The sequence below is a fragment of the Arachis ipaensis genome, chromosome B4, assembly GCF_059453495.1.
Source record: "Arachis ipaensis isolate K30076 ecotype BB chromosome B4, ASM5945349v1, whole genome shotgun sequence".
Lineage (NCBI taxonomy): Eukaryota > Viridiplantae > Streptophyta > Magnoliopsida > Fabales > Fabaceae > Arachis > Arachis ipaensis.
In genome coordinates this window covers 9,407,805-9,417,938 of record NC_142439.1, presented here as the reverse complement: position 1 = coordinate 9,417,938, position 10,134 = coordinate 9,407,805, and the positions used below count along the sequence as shown (strand labels likewise).

The following is a 10,134-nucleotide window of genomic DNA, read 5'->3' as shown; positions in this document are numbered from 1 at the left end:
ACTTCTTGTCAGTGAACTGCGTCCCATTATCAGAGATAACGACTTCTGGGATGCCGAATCCAGTTATCACCTGTCCCCACATAAACTTTTGACAATTGGATGAGGATATACTGGCCAGCCAGTGGCTCCGCCTCTATCCACTTGGTGTAGTAGTCGATAGCAACTATGAGATACTTGACTTGCCCCGGACCAACCAGAAGGGTCCCAAGAGGTTGACTCCCCACTGTGAGAAAGGTCAGGAAGACGTCAACGGGCTTAGCTCGGAAGCCGGCGCCTTATGGAAATTGTCATTCTCCTGGCACTTGATGCATTTCCTTACGAATTCTTTGGAGTCCTTCATCATTGATGGCCAGTAATAACCGGCTCTGATGAGCTTTCTTGCTAGGGCTTTGCCCCCGATGTGATGACCGCAGCACCCCTCATGGACCTCTCTAAGCACATAGTCCATTTGGTCAGGGTGTAGGCACTTCAACAAAGGTTGGCTGAGTCCCTTTCTAAACAACTGTCCTTGTATGGTCGCGTATTTGGCTGCCTCCCTTCTCAACGCTTTGGTCGTCTTCTTGTCGTCGGGGAGCTTGCTGCTTTCCAAAAAGACAGTGATCGGGTCCATCCAGGAGGGATTTATTTTTGTCAAGTGGAGGGTGACTGCTGGTTCCTTTATCAAACCCTGAATGAGAGACCGGTTGCCGACCCCTGGTTTTGTGCTTGCTAGCTTGGACAGGAGGTCCGCCCGTGTGTTCCTTTCTCTCGGAACGTGTTGGATCGTGACCTCCTCAAATTGTTTGCTCAACTCTTTAACCTTCTCCAGATATTTCTGTAACAAGGAGTCTCTGGCTTGGTAGGTCCCGTTGACTTGAGAAGTGACGACCTGCGAGTCACTGCATACTTCTAGCCTGGTGGCGCCGACTTCCCGTGCTAAGGTTAAGCCGCCTAGAAGGGCCTCGTACTCTGCTTGATTGTTTGATATCGGGAACTCGAACTTGATCGACTGTTCATATATGACTCCAGCGGGGCTCTCCAAGATGATCCCGGCACCTCCGAACGTCTGGTTGGTGGCCCCATCTACGTGGAGCATCCACCGTATGCTCGTTGTCTCGGTTGGGTCCCCTGTTACTTCTACCAAGAAATCGGCCATGGCCTGTGCCTTAATCACATGCCTGGGCTCATATTGCAAGTCGTACTGGGACAGCTGGATGGCCCAAGTCATCATTCTTCCCGCTAAGTCGGGTTTCTGTAGTATCTGGCAGATTCCCTGGTCTGTCCTCATGACCACCTGATGACCTTGGAAGTACTGTGGTAATCTACAGAAAGAGATTAGGAGTGCGAGTGCCAACTTTTCTAATTTGCTGTATCTCAACTCTGCTCCTTGCAGTGCTTTGCTCACGAAGTAAATTGGTTGCTGAACCTTCCCTTCTTCCTGTACCAAAACTGCCGCCATAGCTTCATCCGTTATGGCTAAATACAGGTAGAGCGGTTCTCCAACCTTGGGCTTCCCGAGAACGGGTGGTGTTGCAAGGATCTCTTTGAAATGCTTGAATGATTCTTCACACGATGGGGTCCATTCAAACTCTATCCCCTTTTTCATAAGGTTGAAAAATGGTAGCGCCCTAGCAGCCGACGCTCCGGCATGTCGGCTGGCGTCCAAGCAAACAGGTCGCTGTTAGCCCTGATCATTTCTATTAGGGGCTCCTTCAGGTTGTGTGGGAGATTTCTGTTCATGAAGGTGAACTTCTCCTCTGTGTCGCCAGCTCTGAATTTCTCTAAGTTACCTTCCGGTTCGGGTCTGGGTTTGTCATCGACTCTAGCGTCCAGGTCGGCAAGGAATACTCCCGATGCTTCCTTGGACTTCTTCCTTAATGAGAGACTGGCATTGTCGCAAGCGACTGCCATTTCCAAGTCTCCTTTTATGGATCCCACGGATCCGTCATCAGCGATGAACTTCATTACCAACATTTTTATACTGATCACTGCCCCGAGATCGTTGATGGTCTTCCTTCCTAGGATGACGTTGTAGGCCATGGAGTCTCGCAGAACCACGAACTCAGCCATTACCGATCTCCGCCCCTGTCCTAGTCCTACGGATATCGGCAGGGAGATTATCCCGTCTGGCTTGATGAAGTGGTCGCCTAAGCCTACAACACCGTGTTGTGGGTCTTTAAGTCGGCATCCCGTAGACCCAAAACATTGAACACATTGCAGAACATGATATTCGAGTCAGCCCCGGTGTCTACGAGGATCCGCTTGATGAGGCCGGTTCCTACTCTGGCCGTGATGACCATGGGAGGGCTTTCCGTGACCTCCTCAAACCACTGTTCTTCCGGACTGAACGAGATGGGTAGAAACCTCTTGGGGCTTTGCGCAGAAGATGAGGAAACCGCCAGGACTTTAGCGTCTTTCTTGTGTGTTGACTTCGACCTTGGGGCGCGTCTCTTGCTGTTACCACGTTCACTATGGTAAGGCCGTGTTCGTTGTCGTCCGGCTCATGACGTCGCTTCACTGCGCGGGTCTTGTCCTCTCCTTCACGGTCGCGATCTCGTCTCCTCGGTTCCCTGATGAGGTGGGAGAATTCAGCTAGTTTCCCGTCCCGGATCGCTTGTTCTAACGCGTCCTTCAGGTCGAAGCAATCCTGCGTCTTATGTCCATAGCCCTTATGATAGTCACAATAGAAGCTCTTGTTCCCCCGGTTCGGTCCTTTAGAGGTCGGGGCTTCGACAAAATTCCCTTCTCGGCTATCTGTTGATAAACTTCTATGATGGGGCGGTGAGAGGGGTGTAATTGGTGAACTTCCCGACCCGAGAAAATGGCCTGGATGTCTTGCCTGGACCGCCGTCTCTGGCGTGCTCCTTCTGCCTTTCTCCACCCCCGTGCTGCCGAGGTTGATTGTAGGAGGGCTGCCGCTTATTGGCAGCCACGACTTGACTGACTTCTTCATCGTTGATATATTCCCTGGCTACGCTTTGGATTTCCTGCATCGTCCATACCGGCTTCGTGGTGAGATGCTTCCTGAAGTCCTCGTTCAGAAGTCCATTCATCAAACATAGGCTAGCTACCGAATCAGTTAGCCCGTCGATCTCCAAGCACTCGTCGTTGAACCAGTCTAGATATTTTCTAGTTGGCTCGCCGGATCTCTGAGTCACCCCGAGTAAATTGATCGGGTGCTTTGCCTTTGCGATTCTGGTAGTAAATTGGGCTAGGAAAGCGTGGCTAATATCTGAAAACCTGGTAATAGAGCCCTGTGGGAGGCTGTTAAACCACCGTATTGCAGGTCCTGCCAGAGTGACCGGAAACGCGTGACACCTTACTTCGTTGCCTACTCCCTCCATGTTCATTCTGGCCTCGAAGGCCGTAAGATGTTCCTGGGGGTCCTGGGTTCCGGCGTACCTCATGTCCGTCGGCTTATCAAAGTGCTTTGGTAGCCGGACCTCGAGGATGGAACGATGAAACGGGGTTGCGCTCATTATCACGGGTCACCGTGTTCTCCTCGGCCTTCCCCCGCCATCTTCCTGGTCTCGCTCTGTGGCACGTCTCCTTTCCGGCCGGGTGTATATCACGGGGTCGCGGCGTCTTCTTGGGCATCCCTCTTCATCCCGGGTGCTCTCGGATTCAGATCGTGGGCTAGGCGTTCGCCGGGAGTGACTTCTCGGAGGAGAACGGGAGTACCTTGCTTCAGGAGTTCGTTGACGACATTCCTGGTCTGCCAGCTGGCGCTCCAGGTTCTGCATCCTGTGACGCAGTTCTTGCATTATTCTGGCACTGTTGCTGCCTGTTCCCCAAAGGGGCGTCCTTCTTGAGATCATGAAGACGTTTCGGTCCGTCGTGGAGGGGACCTCGTGCGCTCCCGGGAGGAAGCCACGGAGGCTTCCCCTCTGTGCTCGGCCCCGCGGCCTGGTTCTCCAGGACCTAGTACAACGTCCATTCAGGCAGTTCCCACAGACGGCGCCAATGTTCGGTAGCTCGGTTACCGGGCGGTTCGGGGTGGTACTACGGTTGGTGAGATGGGATATCGCCTGGTTCCGGGTTGCTGGGTCGGATGAGGAGTAGTCGACGTCTCGAGCTCTTCGTGTGGAGAGGGGGGTGTCACCTGCAAAGACACTCCGACGCTCTAGTCAGTTAAGTGTGCAGCGAAAAAGGGGTAAGGTGATGTGTGTGACGTACCTGGGGGGAGTGGTAGGACCCTCCCCATATATACCGTGTCAGAGGTGGGTCCCGCAAGGGCAGACCCACCTTCCTCGAAGCTTCCCCCTACAGCTGTAGTAGAGAGCTGTCAAGGACGCGTGTCCAGGTCGGTGACTGAGCGCCTCGCAGCCGACCGTTCGGGTCGGGTGGCCTATGGATCCGGTCGGCTCGCGTGATGTCTGGGCCAGGCCATAACAAAAGTTTTAAAAATAGCAATTAAAATATATTTTTTATTTTTATGATTATAATTTTTTTATAAATACTTGAAGAGTATAATAAATATAAATTTATAAAGACTTAAAGAATATAATAAAAATAAATTAATTGATAACTTATTAAAATTTAAAAATAATAGTTAATTTAACGTAAAATAAAATTTTAAAAAAATATTTATTATAAAAATAAAAAAATTTAATTAATTTTTATATAATTATTTATTTTTTATTAAATTAATTAGTTTAACTTATAATTTATCAATTAAATTAATAAATTAGTAATTTAATAGTTTGATTGATTTTATTATTGATTCGATTTTGATAACTATTGTGATGATAAATAATGGTGATAGAATTTGCAGCATTATTCAATGTAGCAAACATTATGAAAAAGATTGCAGGTAATTGCTACGAGTAATTGTTAGAGCAATGATATCTCAATTCATTGTATATCTATCAAAGATTGGTCCTAAAGTTCAGGAACTGGTTATAACAAATACTAGTAGAATTTATAACGAGTCACATCAAATGAGGATAGTTTAGTAGTTTAATAAACATATTAAATTATTTACACACTTCTTCTATGCAACTAAAATAATTCTCTAGGAGAATATATGTTGAACTGCTTACTATATTTATCTGCTGAATGCTAATAATAAATATTTAATCCTTTTCCTGAATCATGTTCCTAGCTATAAGAGGTTATTTTCATAATTATCAGTCATAAATCAAAATGCTTGACTTTTATCATAACTTTATCTGAATCAGGTAGAAGAATTCTTCTTTCATATGTGAATATAAGATGCAAGTTCTTTAGCTAATTTACACATTACGGTACGTTAAAGGATATGAAATGAAACTCATTAATTAGTAATTACTTTGAAGAAGGGGATAAAGATTTACATCAAGCAAACCATTAAAGTTGTATTCCAAAGATCTTACAATTCACAAACCCTATTTAGAAAGACTTATTCAGCTATATATCTTAATTAATTTTTGTATATATAATCTTTTATTTGAAAACTCTTTCTTACAATATATAATTCACAAATACCGAAAATTTTTATCTATTTATCATAAATATATCTTATTTTTATTTCCATCTCATTCATTTAATAAGTTGTTAAATTAAAATTTTAAATTTGTTTGGACATTTTTTTTGCATGTCACTTTAACCTTTTTTTTCTTTTTTTTTTTTAATAAAAAATACTAAAGGACTATTAGAATTTATTATTTTTTGTATTTATTTTTAGTTGTCAATTTAATTCTTTTATTTTAGTAATCTAATAATATATTTTAACATATATTTTTAAATATTAATAGTTAATTAATAACTAAAAATAATACATTCGGATGATCCTCTAGTATTTTCTTTTAGTTATAATCTCACCCTTTTAATCCTTTTTTGGTAATTACCACTACAAAAAATTACCAGAATAGCGACCGATTTTGATGGTCGCTAAAATCTTAGTCGCTAATTAAAAAATAGTGATCAACTTTGGTCGCTAACCGTTAGCGACCGATTTTTGAACAAGGCCATCAAACCCTCACCAAAGAGTATCGGTCGCTAAATGGTGGCCAAATTTTTCGTCGCTAAATCGGTCACTAAATGGTGACTAACTTTTCGGTCACTAAATCAGTCGTCGATGCCTGATTTGAAAATCTAAAATCGGTCGCTAATTCCTAAACTAAAAATCTAAATCAGTCGCTAAATCGGACGCTGTTTATAATCTTATAATTATAAATTTTTACTAAGTTCACATTTACCACTATTAAAACTTATTTTTCATAAATAATTAAATTTTTACAAAATATAAAAAGAATCAAACATAACTCAAATTTTCAAATAAATATAAAAAATATTCACAATGTCTACATAGAAATAAAAAATTTAAAATATTCAAAATTCCTAAATATATCAAATTTATGATCCACAAGCTAGACTAAAACATGGTAAAAATAATTCATGAACAACATAACTCTGCTCTATTTAGCTTGTACACTCCGATATAACTCGAGCCTCTTTTAAGGACACCACGTCTTCCATAATTGCAGGATCCTCATTTAGCAATGATGAAAATTGACAACTGCTTTTGCTGTAAAACAATATATCAAGATCAAATTAAAAACAACACAAGAACATTAAAAAAATAATGTTCACTAAATACATGAAAGTATTGGAAAGAGGGATGGATAGCTTACATCCATTTTGCCTAGCTCGGTGAAAAAGTGATTAGAGTTAAGTACGATTTTGGTAATGTAGAGACCAAAAATTTATTTCGTCCCCGACCTTTTTTTTGCTACAAAATGGTCCCAAAGGTTTCAGTTTGTTTTAAAATCATCATTTTTACCAAATTTTAAATTTTTATTCCAAACAGAGACCTAACTAAAAAAAACGTTGAATAAGGGGGAAGGGTTTCAATTCACGCTGGTTCAGTTTAGGGAAGGGAAGAGGGGACAAAAGAGGGGGAAGGGAAGGTGGGGAAGGGAAGGGGAAGGGCCACCGCTGCTGCTCCTCGCCGCCACCCCCGCTACTCCTCTCCCCTTCGCGCTAACCTCAGAGCCACCGCGACCCTCTCCCCTCCTTCCCTGTCTTGGACCTCCTCGAACCAAAGCTCACCCCCGGCGAGGAGCTGTCAAAATACTCCTGTTGTCCATCAGCGGCGAGGCATCTACGACCTTTTGTGACGAGGAATCTGAAGAAGGCAGCTGGTCCGAGACTGATGCGACGCTGGCGGCAAGGGAGGAGGAAGAGGCAGACGATGGCAGCGGCGGCGATTGCGGAGTCTCGGTGGTGGATTTGGGCTGGGCGCCGCGGACAACTTGAGCCCATGGAGACTTGTTCCGCGCTTTTGATTCCATTGAAGAAGAAGACGATGCTGTTTCACTTCTATTTCTTCTGTTTTTGTTTCTGATTTCATTGAAGAAGAAGAAGAAGAATGTTTTCTGTTTTTTATTTTCATAATTCAGGTTATTATTTTGCTTTCAATTTCTATTTTTGGTTTGATTCTAGATTAGTTTAGTTGGATGTTGATTTTCTGTTGGTGGATTTTATGAAATGGTTATTGTTGTTGGTTTGATTCTGTATTTGGTTTGATTCTGGATTACTTCTGCTTCTTATTTTGCTTTTGTTGTTGCTCTGATTTCATTATCCATTGTTGTTGTTGGTGTTATTCTTCTAGTTGTTGTTGTTTTACTGCTTCTGCTTTTTACTTTTACATTCTGCTTCTGAGAGGAAACCTAAAAGACTGAAAAGAGCAGCTAGTAAAGCTCTTAAGGGAGAATTTCGACCTCTTCGCCTAGAAAGCTGCCGATATGCCCAGCATAGATCCCGGCTTAATGTGCCACAAACTAGTAGTGTACCCTGGATCTCGACCAATACAGCAAAAACGCAGAAAGCTCGGTCTGGAAAGATCACAAATCGTGGAGGAACAGGTGCAAGCCTTGCTAGAGGTAGTGTTCATAAGGGAGGTTAAGTACCCATCGTGGCTGGCCAACGTCGTATTGGTAAAGAAGCCAAATGGAAAGTGGCGGATGTGTGTAGATTACACCATCCTCAATAAAGCCTGCCCAAAAAACCCCTATCCCCTCCCAAACATCGACACCCTGGTCGACGCGTCGTCAGGATACAAGTACCTTTCCTTCATGGACGTCTACTCAGGGTACAACCAGATTCCAATGCACCAACCCGACCAAGAGAAAACCTTGTTCCTAACCCTGAAAGCAAACTACTGCTACGTAGTAATGCCGTTCGGACTAAAGAATGCGGGGGCCACATACCAGAGGTTAATGAACAAAGTATTCGCCGACCACATCGGGAAGCTGATGGAAGTCTATGTGGACGACATGCTAGTAAAAACCCCAAAGGAGGAAACACTGCTGCTTGACCTTGCCGAAGTATTCGGTACCATAAGAAAGCCCGGGATGAGGCTAAACCCCACAAAATGCACCTTTGTGATAGAAGCCGGCAAATTCCTAGGGTTCATGCTTACCCAGAGAGGCATTGAAGCAAACCCAGACAAATGCCAAGCCATACTCAACATGAAAAGCCCGACCTGTGTGAAAGAGGTTCAGCAGCTAAATGGAAGACTAGCAGCCCTGTCCAGGTTCCTAGCTGGATCAGTACTAAGATCTCTCCCCTTCTACGCAATACTAAGGAAAGGAAAGAAGTTCAAGTGGACTCTAGAGTGTGAGAAAGCCTTTCAAGACTTCAAATCATTCCTAGGACAACCACCCATCCTGACTTGACCTCAACAAGGAGAAGAACTGATACTATACCTCGCCGTTGGAAGTCATGCGATAGCATCAGCCCTGGTCAGAGAGGATGGCAATCGACAACAACCAATCTACTTCGTTAGCAAGACCTTATAGGGGGCCGAACTAAACTACCAAAAGATAGAAAAGTTTGCTTACGCCCTCATACTCACCTCTCGGTGACTCCGACCATACTTTTAAGCCCACACCATCAAGGTACAAACTAATCAGCCCATGAAAGGCATCTTGCAGAAAACAGACTTGGTCGATTTGTCTGAATTCGACCTCAAGTACGAAGCTCGCACTGCCATCAAATCCCAGTACTTGGCTGACTTCGTTGCAGAGTACACAGACACCCTGGGGACCCCATAGAATGGAACCTCTACGTCGACGGCTCATCGAACAAAGCCGAAAGTGGAGCATGCATTATCTTAGAAAGTGACTAAAGGACCCAACTCGAACTCTCCTTAAGATTTGAGTTTCCAGCTTCAAATAATCAAGCAGAGTATGAAGCCTTGCTAGCGGGCTTGAAGCTGGCTAAAGAGGTCGGAGCACAAAAGCTTACCATCTTCAGCGATTCACAGGTAATCACCTCACAGATAGAAGGAAGCTACCAGGCAAAGGATCCCACTATGAAGAAATACCTGGACAAGACCTGAGAACAGCTCGGAGACTTCAGAGAATATGAGATCCAACACATACCTAGGGAGCAAAATGCCCGAGCGGACGCGCTGTCTAAACTAGCCAGCACCAAGTCAGGAGGTAACAATAGAAACCTCATCCAAGAAACCTTGTAGTACCCATCAACCTCAAGGGAAGAAAAGGTTTTAAACATATCAGACCAGGAGCAAGGGTGGATGACCCCCATAATCAACTACCTCAAGTCTGAAATACTTCCCACAGAAAAGAAGAACGCAAAAAGGCTAATACGGGAAGTGCAATATTACACCTTGGTACACGACATCCTATACATAAGAGGAATTTCAACACCCATCTTAAAGTGCGTCCCGACTTCTGCCACAAAAGAGGTCCTGGAGGACGTTCACAGTGGCATGTACGGCAATCACCTCGGGACATGAGCTCTAGCCAAGAAGGTACTCTGAACCGGCTTTTACTGGCCGACCTTACAGAAGGAAGTGATCGAGTTCGTCAAAACGTGCCCCCCATGCCAGAAGCACTCCAACTTCCATATTGCCCCACCTGAAGAGCTCATTTATGTCACCTCACCCTGGCTGTTCGCAAAGTGAGGTTCCCACTCCATCACCACGGACAATAGAACTCAGTTTATTGACACGTGCTTCAGGAACTTGGTCGCTGATCTAAAAATCAAGCACCAGTTCACCTCAGTAGAACACCCTCAAGCCAACGAACAGGCGGAGGCCGCCAACAAAGTCATATTGGCCGGGTTAAAGCGTCAATTAAAGGACGCAAGAGGAGCCTGGGCTGAAGAGCTCCCCTAAGTCTTATGGGCATATCGGTCAACACTTCA

At 44.5% G+C, this 10,134-nt stretch overlaps 2 protein-coding genes across 2 annotated transcripts; both read right to left on the bottom strand.

The window, feature by feature from the left end:
* Positions 1-235: 235 nt before the first annotated feature.
* LOC107635985 (uncharacterized) lies at positions 236-1,585 on the bottom strand. Its single transcript, XM_016339531.2, has one exon. It carries the CDS (start codon positions 1,583-1,585, stop codon positions 236-238), a length of 1,350 nt encoding a protein of 449 aa, XP_016195017.2.
* Positions 1,586-2,747: 1,162 nt separating this feature from the next.
* LOC107635984 (uncharacterized) lies at positions 2,748-3,458 on the bottom strand. Its single transcript, XM_016339530.1, has one exon. It carries the CDS (start codon positions 3,456-3,458, stop codon positions 2,748-2,750), a length of 711 nt encoding a protein of 236 aa, XP_016195016.1.
* Between the last annotated feature and the right edge of the window lie 6,676 nt (positions 3,459-10,134).

Coding starts and splice junctions, on each gene's coding strand:
- LOC107635985 (XM_016339531.2), bottom strand. CDS start 1,585: ATGAAAAAGGGGATAGAGTTTGAATGGACCCCATCGTGTGAAGAATCA.
- LOC107635984 (XM_016339530.1), bottom strand. CDS start 3,458: ATGAGCGCAACCCCGTTTCATCGTTCCATCCTCGAGGTCCGGCTACCA.